The 16,748-nt window shown below is 50.7% G+C and overlaps 1 protein-coding gene across 1 annotated transcript in view; it reads left to right on the top strand.

Annotated features, from left to right (window-relative positions):
- Positions 1–15,932, top strand: part of SARDH (sarcosine dehydrogenase) — a 94,251-nt gene extending 78,319 nt beyond the window's left edge. The window contains exons 18-21 of the mRNA XM_034752060.1: positions 4,273–4,435; positions 7,403–7,571; positions 8,201–8,336; positions 15,522–15,932. Coding sequence (XP_034607951.1) covers positions 4,273–4,435; positions 7,403–7,571; positions 8,201–8,336; positions 15,522–15,647 — 594 coding nt within the window. The 3' untranslated portion in view covers positions 15,648–15,932. The remainder of the gene's footprint in view (positions 1–4,272; positions 4,436–7,402; positions 7,572–8,200; positions 8,337–15,521) is intronic.
- The last annotated feature ends 816 nt before the right edge of the window (positions 15,933–16,748 follow it).

Raw genomic sequence — 16,748 nt, 5'->3', positions numbered from 1 at the left:
CCCCCCAGCCCCCTGCAGAGCGCCGCGCCGCCGAACCCCCCCAGTCCCCCGCGGAGCGTCGTGCTGCTGAACCCCTCCCGCCGAGCGCCCCGCTGCGCCGCCACACCCCTCCTCCCCCCCCGCGGAGCTCCGCTGCCGAATCCCACCCCCCAGCGCCCACCGCGCGCCCAGCCGCCAAAACAAAAACAACCCACCCCAGCGCCACCCGACCAAACCCAAAAAAAACTCCCCTGAGTGCCGCCACCACAAGATTGGCCGCCCCCTTACCAGGTGCTGCCCCAAGCATGTGCTTGGTCGGCTGGTGCCTGGAGCCGGCCCTGCCATTGGCACAGTAGCCAGCCTTGCGAAAGAGCATAGGAGCAGAGGCCAGTGAAAGGAAACCAGTTGTCTGCTCTCAGAGCCGCTTATTTTGCAGCAAGAGAGAGAGTTAGGTTGGATATTAGCAAAAACATTCTAACTCGAAGGGTAGTTAAGCACGGGAACAGGTTACCAAGGGGGGTTGTGGAATCCCTGTCCTTTTTAAGACCAGGTTAGCTAAACACCTGTCGGGCATGGTCTAGGTATACTTGGTCCTGGCTCAGCCAGGGGGCTGGACTTGGTGACTTCTTGTGACCCCGTCTAGCCCTACATTTCAATGATCTATGACTGCTTAGTGCCTAGGAGTTCCCTGTTCTAGTGCCAGTCACCGAGTAACTTTAGGGAAGTTGCCTGACCGCTGTATTTTCATCTGCACAATGGGGCTAGCACATCCCAATCCTGCAGGGGTGCTGCAAAGCAATTGGAGATTCCCTTGTGGAAGATACTCTTAGGGAGCAGTCCACAGGCCCTTGAACTTATCCTTATCTTCAGGGCCCTTTGAGTTAGGCCCCGTCAATGAGTATTTCTTAAAGGAATCAAGCCCTCGCCATTCCGGCAGCGCATTTGGTTTTGTGTTTGTTTCCTCACTGTCGTTCTGTTTGCTTCTCCCTCCCTGTCTTTGCTGGGATCCTTTCGCTTGCTGAGGTCTCTGAAATGGAATAATACATTTCCATTTCCATTAGGGTCGCAAAGTGGGTCAGAAAGGCGGAAAACAAAATCAGCGCATTATTCACCCGGAGACGCGAGGAGGACACGGTTCTAAGCACGGGGCTGCCTGCTCACTCATACGACGGGCAGCGTGTTACAAGAGCTTGAGCCACGGATCCAAATGCATCAGAACTTTGGCGCGGTTTGGATCTGGGTCAAAATCTTACCGCTCTGGCACGTCCCGTTGAACGAAAGAGCGCCGCAGAGAATGGAGAGCTGGTCCATAGACTCTCTGGAGATTCACCGAGGATGCATTAGTGGGGAGGATGAAGTCCAAAGGGGGTCTTGCCGTTGATTTTGATGGGAGTTGGTTCAGGCCCTTTGAGGCCAGCGGATGGGGTGACATTGGCCCCAACCCTGTGGGAGCACACTAGCCAGCCTGCCATCATGCAGGGCAGGCCGTGCATAGGCCTGGCCTCCCAGCAGAGCGGCTTTAGGGCTAGCCAGGTGCCCTTAGAACGACTGGGTGAAACAAAGACCGGGCAGAACAAAGAACGAATCTGCATTGTCTCAGCCTGCTGGGCAGGTAGGCTTGGGGGGTGAGGATGGATGTGGGGGGAAAGGGAGTTCATACTGGGATGCCTGGCAGATCCCACAACTTAAAAAAAAAAAAAAAGTAACTGAAGAGCAACACAGCTCAGATTAAAGGGGAAAGACTGGGGGGAGGTGTCCAGGCTGGGTCTGGCCACAGCCACCCTGGAAAGTTTTGGGAACACAGCCTAACAAGGTGTCCGAGGGCTCATCAGCCAGTAAGTGGGATATTGTTGAGAGTCGCATGCAAGCCCATCTCAGTCCTAAGGGGGAAGTGCAGCTGGGCTGGAGACAGGGGCCGTTCTTACGGCCATGCACATGTAGAACCAAGTTCCCGCACCTCCGAGACAGAAAGAACCCCAAGCTAATAAACTCCGGCTGTGAGCTGGCTATCGAGAGAGCAGGATCTGTCTGTTCGATGTTTTGCACAAAATGGGGAGGAGGCGGGAGGAACGGGGAAGGAAAAGACGAACCACCTCATAAATTCATCTTTGCCGTCTTCCTTTGCATAGTTCTGGTGAAGTCACAGCATTTCCTCTCATCGAGCTAATTTTGGCTACAAAAATAATGCTTCAGGACAGATCATCAGCTAGTGTAAATTCGGGTGACCAGATGTTCTGATTTTATAGGGACAGTCCCGATTTTTGGGTCTTTTTCTTATCTAGGCTCCTATTACCCCCCACCCCCGTCGCGATTTTTCACATTTGCTGTCTGGTCACCCTAGTGTAAATGGATATGGGTCCATAGAAGGATAGGGCTGGGAGTCAGGACTCCTGGATTCAATTCATCACAGTCCCACGAGCTCATTGTTTGTCCATGGGCAGAGCAGTTCACGTCTGTAAAATTGAGGTAGCATGGAGCTGTGTCGATTTGCTGGTCTCTTTGTGCCTGCCCAGTCCTTTTTGTCCACAGGTCACAAATCACATTACAAATTGGTAAGGAATAATTAGCCCAATTATACAGACGGGTAAACTGAGGCACGGAGAGGCGGTACAACGTGCCCAGTGGCAAATCGAATCTAAAGGTCCTGACTCACAGCCCTGTGCCCGGCACACTAGACCTTAGTTGCCACGCAGCTGCGTGCATCGGGCTTTAATCTCCGTCTGGGTGGCTGATTAAAGAGCTTGTACAGAGTGGGGAGCACGTGGAAAACAAATCGCTGTTAGAAAAGACAAGGCTTGTTCAAAGGCTGCCCTTTCCGTGCACCATCCTCAGGGCTTCGCATAAATCACAGAGATGCCCTTTGAAATGCATGAGCCCAAGAAAGGGAGAGGCTGTCAAAATAATTTGACAGCAAAACTGGCCTAAAAAATGACCTTTCTGAATAATCTTGGTTGCCTAAAAATGTTCCTGACCTGCAGGGGAATTACCTTGAGTTCCTGCACCCAATGCACACTCCCTCCTCAAGCAGGAGCGCTGTTAGGTGACTTTGATCTTACGTTAAATTGATTCTCCATGCAAGGTTTGGTTCCAGGATCCTCCTGACATTTCTCTCTAAACTGCTGGTGGCGCTGAAAGTGACGAAAGGAAACTCCCCCATCCTACCTGCAAAGCAACGGATCCCAGACAAAAATAAAGCTTGTTTCGTAGCACCGAAAGCATGTCCAGAGTGTTTGGATACATGCATATAGCTTACATTTCTCAGCACCTTTCCCCTGGTTTAGTCTGTCATGGTGAGCCATGGAGTTTGTAGGGGCCAGGAGAACTTTACTTTTACAGCTCCTCTGATACATGCCTCCTCCAGAAGCACAGCTCCCCCAAAGACCTCGCTGGAGGATTGCTTCAGGACTTCTCAGTGTGGAAAAGTGCCTCCAGTACTGAATGGCTAACATACCAGTAGGATTTGAAACTAGGACTTCACTATAAGCCTCTAACATTTAAGGAGTGACTCCCTCAGCTGGCAGTTGTAGTAGGCTCTTTCTTGTTATCTAGATTAGCCATTAGATGGGCACAAAGTCCCACACTGAAGGTTACAGCAGAACTGTTTGGGGATGAATATTCCTATCCAAAAGGACGACCCAGCCTTGCTTAGCTTATAAAATAGGATTTGGTCCACAGCCAAAGGTGATACAGCAGAAAATGTATTGGTTGTAATTGCAGGTCTGTCATTTGATGAATTTGCTTTGTGTGTTGTAGCTCAGCTGGTTTGGAGGGAATACAACGAAAGATTCAAGGTCCGAGCTCAGAATCATTTGTTCAGTGGTCAGTTGTGGCCTCGTGATCCAAAGATTGTGTCTTCCAGGAGCAATAAGTATTAGGAGCTGATGAACAAAAGATATAGAAAGAAAGATACTGGTTTCACACGCATGTCTCTAGTAATAAAGAAATAGGAAGAATAAAGAGATCAGAGGAAACAGGTTTTATATAAATAAGACTAATCCCAAGAAAGTGTTGTCCATAGACTTCCACAAGAAGTTATCAATACACTACTTGGGTCTTTTCACCTGGCGATCTCAAAGGAGGGTAAGTGCCATTTTACAGATGAGGCAAGTGAGGCACAGAATAGTAAATGACCCATCCATATACACAGCAGGTCACTGTCAGAGCTGCAAATAGAACCAGGTCTCCTGACTCCCAGCCCTCTGCCCTATCCCCTGGACCACACTGCCCCACTCTAGAGTCCTTGAATGAAAGGAAACAACAAGGCCAGTGATTTTGATCTTTTGTGTTTCACAGGTACGAGCCATGAGGCTGTCGTTTGTGGGTGAGATGGGCTGGGAGCTGCACGTGCCCAAGCAGGACTGCGTGCGGGTTTACCGGGCTGTGATGAAGGCAGGTGCCGGGCACGGCATTACCAACGCCGGGTACAGAGCCATCGACTCCCTCAGCATTGAGAAAGGTTTCTCAGGAGAACTTGCTTTTCACCTGTACTAGCATGTGTTGCTCTGCTGTCACCTGGTGGGGACAATGCACGTGAGGCAAGCAAAGAAAGATGGTGACTTCCTGCCATCTGTCCCTCTGCCCTTGTCGTGGGCAGGCCTTGGAAGGTTTGAGTTTGAACTTGGTTCAGATAAACCCCCCAGGAGTTCAGATGCATAGCCGGAACTCCTTCCAAACTCTCCGACCCGGAGATCCACCTGCCCCCAACGCTTTGCACGGGGAAGCCAGGTAACCTTATTCCCCCATCCATGGCCAGGGGTTTCCCAGCTTCAGGGACAGGCCAGCACACCCCACTGTAAAGGGTTGATAACTAGGGGTGGACCATGCGGCTGGGGTGACCCAGCTGCTCACTGAGTTCTCCCTTAACATTGGTCTCGTATTGAGGGCGAATGTTTTAACTAAGCTTATTGGCCTGTCACCAGTTAGGGACCAAAAACAAAGGGGGGAGGGATGTGTGGGGTTATTTGACTGCATTTCACTGGCCTCTTCTTTAGCATTTAGCCATTAAAATAGAAAGGGGCTGAGGGAAAGGATTGTTGAGGGCATGAGTCACTTTGAGAGATTGATTGATTGAGAGATTGATGCTCCTAGATGGATTGAACCTTCCTTAGGGAGTCCACTAAAAATCTCCTGGCACAAAGTGAGGCTTTGGGAAAGGGGAAACCCTTTGCTCTCTTTCTCTCTGAGGAAGGGTCATCTGCGTTCAGGAAAACTTTAATCTGAGTCAGGATTAAGTTCCATGCAGTTCTAACACCCTGGTCACCTCCGAAACGGGTTAAAAACCTGTTAGACTTTGGGGATTTACACTCTGAAAAAGGAACATGAAAAACTCAAGTTTTTTCTCCCCTCATGGGAAACAAGCAACTCCCATTGACTCTTTAGGGGTCACTCATATCCAGCTCCTTGTACCTCCCTCCTCGCCACAGTCTCCAAGTTCCTCCTAGACATTCACGGATTTATCCTCATGGTCCCCCTGCCCGGGAGGGAAAAAGCAACGCCATTTCCCAGAGAAGAGGCACAGAGAGAGGAAGTTTTGCGCACACAGAGCCTGTAGCAGAGCTAGCAATTGACCTCCGTTCTTCTGCGTCCCAGACCTCTACCTTAACCACAAGCTCCTCCAACATCCCATCAGCAGTGGGGAATAGGGCCCCCAGGCTAATAAGCCGATCCAGTATTTCCTCCTCATGCCCAGGCACCTTTTCTGTGACTCAAACCTCCTAGCACCCCTCCAGCCTCCCTGCCCACGTGTGCGCGCGCGCACAGACACCCACACACAAAACCCTACACCCACACACAGAGGATATTGATGTTTCTTGCTTCACTGGTCCCTGACAGCCCGTTTGTTCGGCGTGTTTATTCATTACCCTCCAGTGGAATGGAGTTGTTTTCTCTGCTTTCCCCTCAGTTCTCCTGTTTTGTTCCCAGCGTGCTCCCCTGCGGCTCATTCCTTCTGTGGCTGTTTGGATGGCACAAAGTGTCCCTGCTTGACTCGAGAGCTAAAGCCAAGAGTGGCTGTAGGGTTGGAGGAGCCCATCTGAATAAAATCAGAGGGATGTTTCAAAAAGCATCCAGTTTCCTTCCCCACCCTGCATCCTTTTTCTGCCTCTGCACTTCCTGCCCCAGGCCGCGGACCAGAGGCACCAAAATACCCCCCGAAGAGGCCATTTTCTGGCCAAAGGGAAGCAGGAAGTAGCTGAAATCTCCAGAGTGAGCCCCATACCTAGGAGACTTCTGGCCCAGCTTTGCAGATGGCCGGAGAATTCAGAGAAGCACGTCTAGCTCCAAGGGCTTTTCCATTCTGGGCCTCCCTGTAGATTCACCCGTTGCCCTTGAGGCGTGAACTAGTGCCTAGAGATGCTCAAGAAATGGGGGGATTTACCCACCATTTTTTTACAAAAACTAAACATGTTTTGTTTTTTTGTTTAAAAAAAAAAGTCAGGTTTGAGCTGAAAAAGCAACACCCACCTCAAAAAAATAATTGTGGAAAATGGACGTCCTATGGAAATGTCCATTTTAACCCAAAAGATGTTTCTTCCTCCCCCCTCCCCCCCCTGGCCCATCCCTTCTTGATGGAAACATTTCAACCAGTTCTGTTAGAGCCTTGTTTCTTCTAGGGCTGATGGAGACGAGGTGCTCCATGGGGTGGGGGTGGGTGAGGTACTCCAGAGGGGGGCTGGTGGATGTGACGTGCTGTGAGGGGGGGGGAAATACTCCAGAGGGAGGTGGGGGTCTGGGCAGTACTCGGGGGGGGGGGGAAAGAGTGTAAATGACCACATGCTGGCCCCTAGAACAATCCCTGCTGGTCCATCCTTGGTCGCAAGAGCCCCCCAGGGAACAGGGCCTACATAAGGGGATCCCCAGCGGGCATAAAATGGCTGGAACAGCTCTGTGTCCACACCCGTGCAGTTCCTGAGTGGGTGTGGGGTGGGGGTGTTCTGGGGCACTCTGTGAGGAAGTGAGAACATGGTTGGAGCACACCGAGTTCCAGCTGCTCACAGCCCTCAGGGAGCCATCAGCAGCTTGACTGTAACTTGGAGCAGCCCTGTGGTTGCTCTAACTTACGCCGGGGTCCAGGCAGGCTGCAAGAATTCAGTGGGGCCAGAGATGTCTCAAGCCACCTTTGGCTGTTCCTACTCCATTCCCAGGCCCAGTGCAGGAATGGCGCACCAGAGGATTGGTACCGAGGGACGCTGCCTTCTCCTGTAGCTGCAGGGGGGAATGCTGCAGCAAGAAAGGAGCGTGACAGAGGAGCTGCCTCTCATCTCACTGTCCCTGAACAAGCCAAGGGTGAAGCAGGACCAGACCGAGCACTTGGGGGTTCAAGTGCTTTGTTCTCCGCACACTCCCTCTCCTAGGCCTTGTTATGACTGGGGAGAAAGGAGGAAACAGACGGGGAGACCCATGATGGTTCTGTCATTCTCTGCAGGGTACAGGCACTGGCACGCGGATCTGCGTCCTGACGACTCCCCCCTAGAAGCAGGCCTGGCCTTCACTTGTAAACTCAAGTCCAGCATCCCCTTCCTTGGACGGGAAGCTCTGGAGACCCAGAAAGCAACGGGAGTCCTCCGGCGCCTGGTCTGCTTCACCATTGATGAGTAAGTACGACCACTGGGCTTTGTATCGGTGAGCTCTGCCTGGGTGTATTAAATACAACAGTCACCCTGGTGCTTGTGATCCAACTTCAACCAGAAAGAAGATTCTGCCCCACACCCCAACAAGAAGCTCACCCACAAACTCCCTCTGCCCGTTTTCTCTGCTTTTGTTTTAGCTGATCGGACCTCCACTGTGTGAAAATGGGTGGGGTTATCTGGTTCCAACCAAAATAGCAGGGGATTTTGCAAGTCAGGATGGAGGCACATTGTCAGAGCTGTGTGTGTGGCCAAGGACTGTAATCCGTGGAGTAACATGTCCGGATTAAAGTGCACTGGCAGAGCTGGGTAGGTTCCAGGCCTGGAATAGCGGAGTGTTGGAGGTTGGGACTCTGGTGCAAGGCTTTGTGTGGAAGCCGAGGACTGGAATAACAGGGGGCTTGAGATGTATTGGTAGAGCACTGTTTAGGAAGCTAGCACAGAGCCTGCCTACCTGCACAATGCGTTCCTGTGGTCAGCACGTTTAGCCCCTTGATTTTCTATAACAGCTCCCCCAGGTAAAACTCCAAGAATGGCAGGGAACTGCCCTGCTGAGCTGCTGTCTGCTAAAGGTCTGCTCTGCTCTGGTCCTGCAGGAAGGTGCCTATGTTTGGACTGGAGGCCATCTGGAGAAACGGCAAAGTAGTTGGACACATCCGGAGGGCGGATTTTGGATTTGCCATCAACAAAACCATTGCCTACGGGTACATCCGGAACCCAGATGGAGGACCAGTGAGTATAGGGAAACATGGTGCCTCCTGGGGCCCCATGTCATGTCAAGCTGTGTTAGCAGCCCAAAATGACCCAGTTCTACTTAGAACTATATCAGAATGGCTGCAGGATGGCTGAACTTGCAGTCCCTTCTAGCCCTATAGATTCATAGAGTCTAGGACTGGAAGGGACTTTGAGAGGTCATGGAGTCCAGTCCCCTGCCCTCATGGCTGGACCAAATACTGTCTAGACCATCCCTGATAGACATTTATCTAACCTGCTCTTAAATATCTCCAGAGATGGAGATTCCACAACCTCCCTAGGCAATTTATTCCAGTGTTTAACCACCCTGACAGTTAGGAACTTTTTCCTAATGTCCAACCTAAACCTCCTTTGCTTGCTCCCTCCTATGACTCTGACTCTAGGAATTTGTTGCAAAGTTACTAAGTTGTCTCATTAGAAAATAAATTTTAAAAAAATATCTAAATGCATCATTCTGACAATTTCTAAACAAAACATTTCAATATTTTGGTTTGAAATGACTTTTCCTTTCAACATTTACTTCAGTTTTATTGTTAAAACATTTTTAAAGTTTAAAAAGAAATCAAAAAAGAAACAATGTTCCGTTTCAGGGTGAACAAGACGTTTCCTTTGACCCGACACTAATTTTTTCCGACCTTTTTGGTTCACTGAAAATTACAAAACATTTCCATGTCAGGCTGAATCAAAACTGATTTTAGATTTTTTGGAAGGGTCAGTGATCCAAACTATCCAGTATTGGCACTGCTCTAGTTCTCGGTGTCTGGGGAGAGATGGGTCTTCAGGGGGGACATGAGTAGAGAGAGGGTAGTAGCCTAGCTCAAGAAACATGTTTTGGGTGTAGGGAGCAGCTTGGAAGGAGGAGGCCTGGAGACTCCGACAAATGGCGTGTTGAGGTTGACAGTGCTGGCAGAGTGCAGGATGCAGGGAGCCGAAGCAGAAAGACACAGGGACAGGGAGGGAGGGAGGATCAGAATTATGCAGGGAGAATTCACATCCATGTGTGGAGAATGCTGCGTTTCATTTTCCGAGTCAGAAGATTTGCAGGAAGAGAGAGCGTAACATAGATTTTTTTAAAAAACCACACACACACACACACACACATCTTTAAAGAGAGAGCGCAAACACTGATCTGGGGACTGAAGGACTGCAAGGTCCCCTCGCGTCTCTTCACAAAGTTCTTAGCTTGTATTAACCAGAGCGAAGAGATTCCGAAGAGCGAGAGATTGGAGCAGTTTAATGACAAACAGCTCTCTCTCTAGTGACCCCCATGCTGTTCTCTTGCACAGCTCTGTGTCCGGACTCACTCACAGGTGCAAGCTAGAACATTAACTGCAACGATGTATTAGCCCTAGTTTGATTCTAGGAACTTCTGTCCAACAAGAACACAGCAGGCACTTAACCTGAATAGCCTCATGGGGCGGGGGGGACTCTACTTAACCCATGTGCTATCGATAGAAAGATACTTACACCTATATGAGGGAGTATTGGGGTGGGAGGACTGAAGATAAAATCCCCAGGGACCAACTTAACCTCACACATATATGATAATACAGGCAAAAAATAGCTGATAAATTGGTGGTTGGTTTTAGATCACCTTGATTTTTAATCCTGTGGCAATGACAGTGCTAGGCTCCTAAGCCATGCGATTTTAGGGTCCAGTTAGTTGCTTTCCTATCTCCAAACCAATTTCTTTCCCTTGCCTATTGTTTCTCATCATGGAGTATCCTTCCTTCCTTCCCTCCCGAGCCTAGAAGAGGGCAGCCTGGTGCAGTGAACGGACTCCTGTCACTGATGACAGAGAGCTTTCCAGCCTCATCCGTTCGCTCTCCCTCTCTCTCCTGGCATCTCGTCATGTGCCAGGCACCTGGAGCAGATGGAGCCTTGACATCAAAAGGGTTTGGGGGAAAGAGTTCTGACTCTCTGCTTCATGCCTGATGGTTGAGCCCCATGGGCTAATGACTGTGTGTGTGTGTGTGTGTGTGTGTGTGTGTGTGTGTGTGTGTGTGTGTGTGTGTGAGAGAGAGAGAGAGAGAGAGAGCGCGCATGCAAATAACGTGGGATCATATCTCTATGGAACTCACAGCTCTGTTCTCCATGTGCTCTGTCCTTTGCAATCATTGCATTCCCTGTGGGTTAGAGGGGGATCCTGATGAGGCATTGCCTTTTGCTGGGTTGCCACTAGTAGAGGAGAAAGTGTGGGGGGGAAAACTTAGGAACATGGTCCCAGGTACTTGCTAGAAGCTCAGACTTAAAATACACAATCCTCGAGTCTTCTCATTCCACCTATTCTGTGGAAAGGAAGTTTCTTTTACACAGGAACTCAGTGTTCTCCAACGCAAATCCCCTGTAGCAGAGGTGGAATTTTAAAGGCCCTGGACTGTAGCTTTAAAATGAATACAGTGTAGATGGGGCAACCAGAGGGAGTGGCTTAGTGGTGGGAGATGTGTAGGGTTAATTCACATTGCTGCTCTTCAGGTCTGCTCCTTCCTCCCACCAAGACACGGTTGACCTTGATAGAGAGGCAGCCTTAAAAGGGGTGTGAATGCTTCCAACAGAGAGAGGGATGAGAAGTGGTGAATCAGAGAGTAGAAAGCTGCCACAGAAGGAGTTTGTTTGCTTTTAATCTCATTACATTGGAGTCTGCAATATTGGTGTGAAACCACATTGCACAATTCTGGGCAGACAGGCTCCGGGGTGCAGAGCAACCGTAGTGGAGAATGGGAAAAAGTGCTGCATTGGGTATTGCTGCCAGGTGCTTAGGGACAGAGCTGAACGTGGAAGAAATACTGAACAAACACATCTGCTTGAGTTGTGTTTAAGGAAGCCAAACTAAGCCTCAGTTGAGATAAAGGATTCCCAAAGACTTGCACTTTTCAAGAAGGGTCTTGTTAGTGAAATGAAAATGATTCTACAAAATATCAAGCTGCTCTCAGTTACATTCCAGCACCCTGTTGCAGTCAGGTGCAAGCTAGAATGTGAGTTGCAACAATGCGTCATCACTTGCCAGTGTTATCAAAGGCAGGAGAGCTATGTTGTGAGAACAGAATTTGACCCCCCTTTTTTTCCAGTTAGTACCTATGTAAGGAACTGCTTATACAGCCCCTGCTACTGTAGTTCACACCTCACACCTTTAATGTAGTTATCCTCACATCACCCTGTGAGGCATCGCAGTGCTATTATACCCATTTTACAGATGGGAACCTGAAGCACAGAGCAGCTAGTAAACTTGCCTATGGTCATACAGCAGTTCTCTGGGGGAGAAGGGAATTGAACGCGTGTCTCCTGAGTCATAACGAACAACCGCCCACTGGGCCATTCTACTTTTCAGCCTGTTATAATGAAAATGTAGTAATAACCCTCCAACCCGTTCTCCCTGCTTCCAGGCATCATGACATGATGACACTTTGATGTCACATGGTGATGTTTCAACGTATCATATTATGACAAGCTCTCACAATGCCTAAATATGCCTGGTCAAACAAACTCACTTCGCAGCAGCTGTAGGCACAGGGGGAAGGAGCCTGGGAAATAGGCTCTGGTGAATATACAAGAATTTTTGCAAAAACTCCTCAGTTCATCTGGTGCTAATTTTCACCATTGCTGCTGGCAATGGGGGACTTTTCACCCCAGGCAGCAGTTGCAAATTCTTACAGCACCAACAATAAACATCGTAGGAAAATATCAGTTTTCAGAGGCCAAAGTCGATAAAGCTTGTGCTAAACTCTCAAGTGGGTGTGAGTGAAGCCTCAGATTTGAAGCTGGTAAGAGTCTCAGGAGTTGCTCACTTCTCTTTGAAGTGATGTATCGCTGCCTCTTTGTCAGGTCTTGAGACCGCGCAGGCTTCCTGGAGAGCTGCCTTGGGCAAGTTGTTTTCCCTTTAGCAGCCAGTTCTCCTCCCAGTGCAGGGAAAAGTGAGTGGAAGAGAAAGCAGAGTCCATCTGGGCTGCATTGCCCAGTGCTGTAGAGTTAACCCCTCAAGCGCCTTGGGAAGTGCACGTACAGCCAGAACCTAAGTTAGCCACGGTTCGGATCCAGACGGCATTCAGCCGCTGGGATTCTGATAAACGATTCCACTTTGGGCCCATCTCTAGACTAAATGCTCCGTTCACTTAGCTTGGCTTCCTTTTCTTCCTCTTTCGTTCGGTTTTCTCCTGCCTGTAACTTCTCACTCCTCTACCTGCCGTCACCATGAGCCTTCTCATTCCTCCCCGAAACTGACGTCGGGATCTTTAGCAAAGCCCACGAGGCAGCCGGGATGTATGTGAGGAGAGGACTGGCCCCTCCCGTGCAAGAGAGCTGGAGAGACAAACACGCATGGAACGAGAACCCACCAGGCAGCCCAGTTTCTCAGCTCTCCCCATTCAAACACCCACCAGAAAGAATTCTTTCATTTGGCAGCACCAGCAAAGTCATTTTCAAAATGACTCCTGCCCCCTCTGTCCTCGAGGGCCTTTTCAGACTATGTTAACCCTCCAATTAAAGCGATCAGGCCTGGCAATCAGCAAGGCACTTCATACAGGTGGTCTCTCTTTACAGGCCCCCAACCTTGTCAGCTTCCATTGTGTGGCAAGCGCTGCCTTCCGTCGGCGGCCCCAGCTCGAAGGCCTCCTGCAGAAAGGCATAGTTCCCTGAGCAGATGTTAACGTACAGCCTTAATCTCTCTGCTCGGTAGGATAACTCCCGCCTGATTTCCATGGTAATTGCCACTGCGGGAGGAAGCGGGGAGTTTTGCATGTGTGCGCTGTGTGGCTTGACACGCTGACGGATGCCAGCGCAGATCAGCTGCCCTAAAGCAGGATGGCAGGAGACCTTTCAGCTGGATTCTTTCCATGCTGCCGCTCCGGGACCAGCGAGGTGTGGCTGTGCCCTGCCACGCGAAGGACTCACGTTCTATGCTGGGTCCAAGTTTCTTTCTCCTGGAGGCGCTGCAGACTTGATAGCATGCTTCCTCGCCCCATCTCCCCTGCCCCAGCCGTCACGCCCATGCTCAGTGTGCCCTCTAGAGACTGGCATCTGCAGGGGAGCCCTGCCATGCCAATGCCCTCCCCAGATCACAGGGCAAACCTAAGACCCCTTCAGCACTGCCCCAGCCAATCAAGAGTTGGAAATGTATCCTGGAACCTCCCTTTTCTTGGTCATTGTCGCTGGCCAAGGTAGGACTCCATTAGCCCCATCCTGCCCTGGCCACTCATTCAGTCTCCTAGTGATGCTATTAAACCTGCGGGCGTTGCATTGTGCTAGCGGCTCCAGTTTCCAAGGCAGTGTTGCTGGCTCCTCTGGGCACCTGTAGTTTGCAGGGTGTACTGGAAGAAATCCATAGCCCCTTAGAATTTTCACGATGGCTACCATGCGGCAAGTGAGATACAATCCATATCTTCTGGCTCCAAAGGTGCAAACTGTTCCACTCTCCATTCGCTTGTAGCAGTATAGGGCACGTGACACAAATTGGAGCAGGTCTGATACCATCCAGTGGAGGGCAGCGGTGTACACACACAACACATACAAGCCAGTATCTTCCAGGTTTTTTTACAGCTCTGCGTCTGTATGTAATAATTATAATTTGCAGCTCTCTAGCACCTTTTCCTCCACAGATCTCAAAGTGCTTTGTGAATAATTCCCTGCCAGGGAGCGTTGTTCTCTTTGTCTTACGGATGAGTACACTGGGGTACGGTGAGGGGAAATGACCACTCGTAGCTGCACAATGAATCTGCAGCAGAGCTTGGAATGGAGCCCAGTGAGTGGCTGGCTGTGTGTGTATCTGTGTCCGTATGCCAAGCCTTCCTTCTGTCTGAAACTCTTCACCTGAGAACAGGGGCGGCTCCAGGCACCAGTGCTCCAAGCGCGTGCCTGGGGTGGCAAGCCGCGGGGGGGGCGGCAGTCAGGCTGCTTTCAGCAGCACGCCTGCGGGAGGTCCGCTGGTCCCGCAGCTTCAGCGGTAATTCGGCGGTGGGGACGCTGAAGGCGCGGGACCGGCGGACCTCCCGCAGGCGTGCCACTGAATCCGCGTTCCCAGCGGACCTCCCGCAGGCGCGCCGCCGAAAACCGCCTGCCTGCCGTGCTTGGAGCGGCAAAATACATAGAGCCGCCCCTGCCTGAGAACCAAGGCTCCCACTGCACCCTCATGTTACAGCCCCACCACTGTAGATGGGGTGGCAGAGGCAGAGGAGGTAACAGGGAAAGGCAGCAGCCCAGGCAATACGTCTGGAACTGCCCAAACACTGGAGCGTTCTCTGAGCTAGCAGGAGTAAGCGCCACTAAGTAAAATAATGTTCACTGCAGGGTCTTTTGCCCTTTGGCTGGCTAGTCACACTGCCTACAGGGATTTTCAATCTATCAGAAATTGATTCCGAATGGCTTCAACAAACGTAACACTAGTGTCTCGTCACATCAGCCGGTGCTGTGCTAGGCAAGCGCCCTTGTCTGCACCAGGATCTCCGGCGCGGGGATTGTGCTCTCGCCTCATGTTCAATGCAATCCAGCCAGGTGGGGAGCAGCTGGGGAACCTGCTTTTCTAACAGGTTTGTCTCCAGGAGGTTATACCCATAATATGCTCTGTGGTTACCCAGCTGCTCTGCAGTGGAACTCAATTTGACTTTCATTCTTTTGCCTGGATTGAAATTCAGTTTGCTTTTGATTCTGTGAAAGAAAAAATTGTGTTTTTAAAATCTACATGCCTTCCCTTTTGGAACTCTCCGGGAAGGAATGTGAGCAGCACCAGACCCGGCAAAAAAAAATCACTCCTCTAGTCCTGTATCCGTAGCCCAAGCACTTCCAGCTTCTTCCGTACTATGCCTTGACAAGAGTGTCTGTTCTCCATGGCTCCCTGACCCTGCTGTTGTAACTGCTAGGCAGGCAACCAACAGTTCTGGCATGGAGACCTGGGTTGAGATCACCAACTCTTACCACCAAACAGGGGAGAGACAGTAATGGCTTTTGGACACTATCAACCCAGACTGGAGTTGAACCAGCAACTTAGAAGCAAAAGGTGGCAGAGCCCAATCCTCTTAGCCCTCCTGGCCTTCCACACAGGAGCTGATAGCAAACCTCCAAACACACTAATGTTCTGGGGCATGACCGTAAAACGCTGCCATGCTTGTTTAACTAAGTGGGAGAGAAATGTGGGGGAGCCCATATAACAATGTCTTTGTCCTGTTCCCACTGCAGGTCTCCCTGGAGTTTGTGAAGAGTGGTGAATACATGCTGGAGAGGATGGGAGTTACCTATCCTGCCACAGCCCACACCAAGTCACCGTTCGATCCGGAGAACAAGAGAGTGAAGGGGATCTATTGAGAGACCGTGAGCACTCAGGACTGTGTGCACCAGGGCTGGTGAAAGGCTGAGGGAGGGAGGTGGATATTAACAGCTGATTGTCCAGACTCATGAAGGTAAAGCCTCTCCACTACAGTGATGACTTGGCATCTTCCAAAGCCCTCAAACCTGTCTTTGCAACAGGACCATACCATTGTGTCTGCTCAGACCCTGAAGAATGCTGCACATTCTCTCTGGCTCTGTCCTGGGGACTGCACTCTTTTCATTGTATTGGAAACAATAAAGCTCACGGGGTGCTGAAAAACATGGTACTGGGGACTCTACTCACTATTTGCAGATCTCCTCTACTGGGACACGTATGGCATACCTAGGCCACATACGCTACCCACGGAAATACAGGTAAATGGTTTTGATGGCGAGGAGAAGATTTTGCTCCCCTTCCTCACCCTGTAATCTATAGCAGCTCCCCAGCCCTTGATGCACCTCACAGCCTCCAGGGCTCTTGTAAGCATTTACCCTTTGATGATAGTTAGGGATGGACACGTGTGATCTACCATCTCCAAAACTACGAGGGCAAGAAGATATCGAAGGGCCAAATTCTCCTTCCCCATGCAAAGCCAGCATGAAAGGACATTCCACAGGGAAGCCAGGCCCGGTCTGGAGGGGATAGAATCCACTTCCTTCAACGGGGATTCAGGGCATGGCACTGCCACACAACTTGTAGCATGTCTGGGCATTGGTTCTTCAGGGCATCTTAAAGGATTTCTCTTAGGACTGCGTGCTCCAGGGTTTTTGCCGCCCCAAGCGGCGGGGGGAAAAAAAAAAAAAAAAAAAAAAGCTGTGATCGCAATTGCGATTGGCGGCACTCCAGAGGCAGCTCCACCACGCCGCTTTCTTCTTCGGCGGGAATTCAGCGGCAGGTGCTTCCCTCTGAGAGGGACCTGCCCGACGTGCCGCCCCTTCCCCTTGGCCGCCCCAAGCACCTGCTTGCTAGGCTGGTGCCTGGAGCCGGCCCTGCCTGCTATGCCAACCTGTGTTTCTCTGTCCGTCTATGCACCTTCATGTCTCTTATTCTTTCCTCGGTGTGTTGCAAAAGGGGGCCAAGCAGGTGTTATCCCTGCA

The sequence above is a fragment of the Trachemys scripta genome, chromosome 17 (genome assembly GCF_013100865.1).
Source record: "Trachemys scripta elegans isolate TJP31775 chromosome 17, CAS_Tse_1.0, whole genome shotgun sequence".
In the NCBI taxonomy this organism is placed as follows: domain Eukaryota; kingdom Metazoa; phylum Chordata; order Testudines; family Emydidae; genus Trachemys; species Trachemys scripta.
Note: the sequence above shows the minus strand (reverse complement) of the source record. Positions and strands in the feature narration are given on the sequence as shown.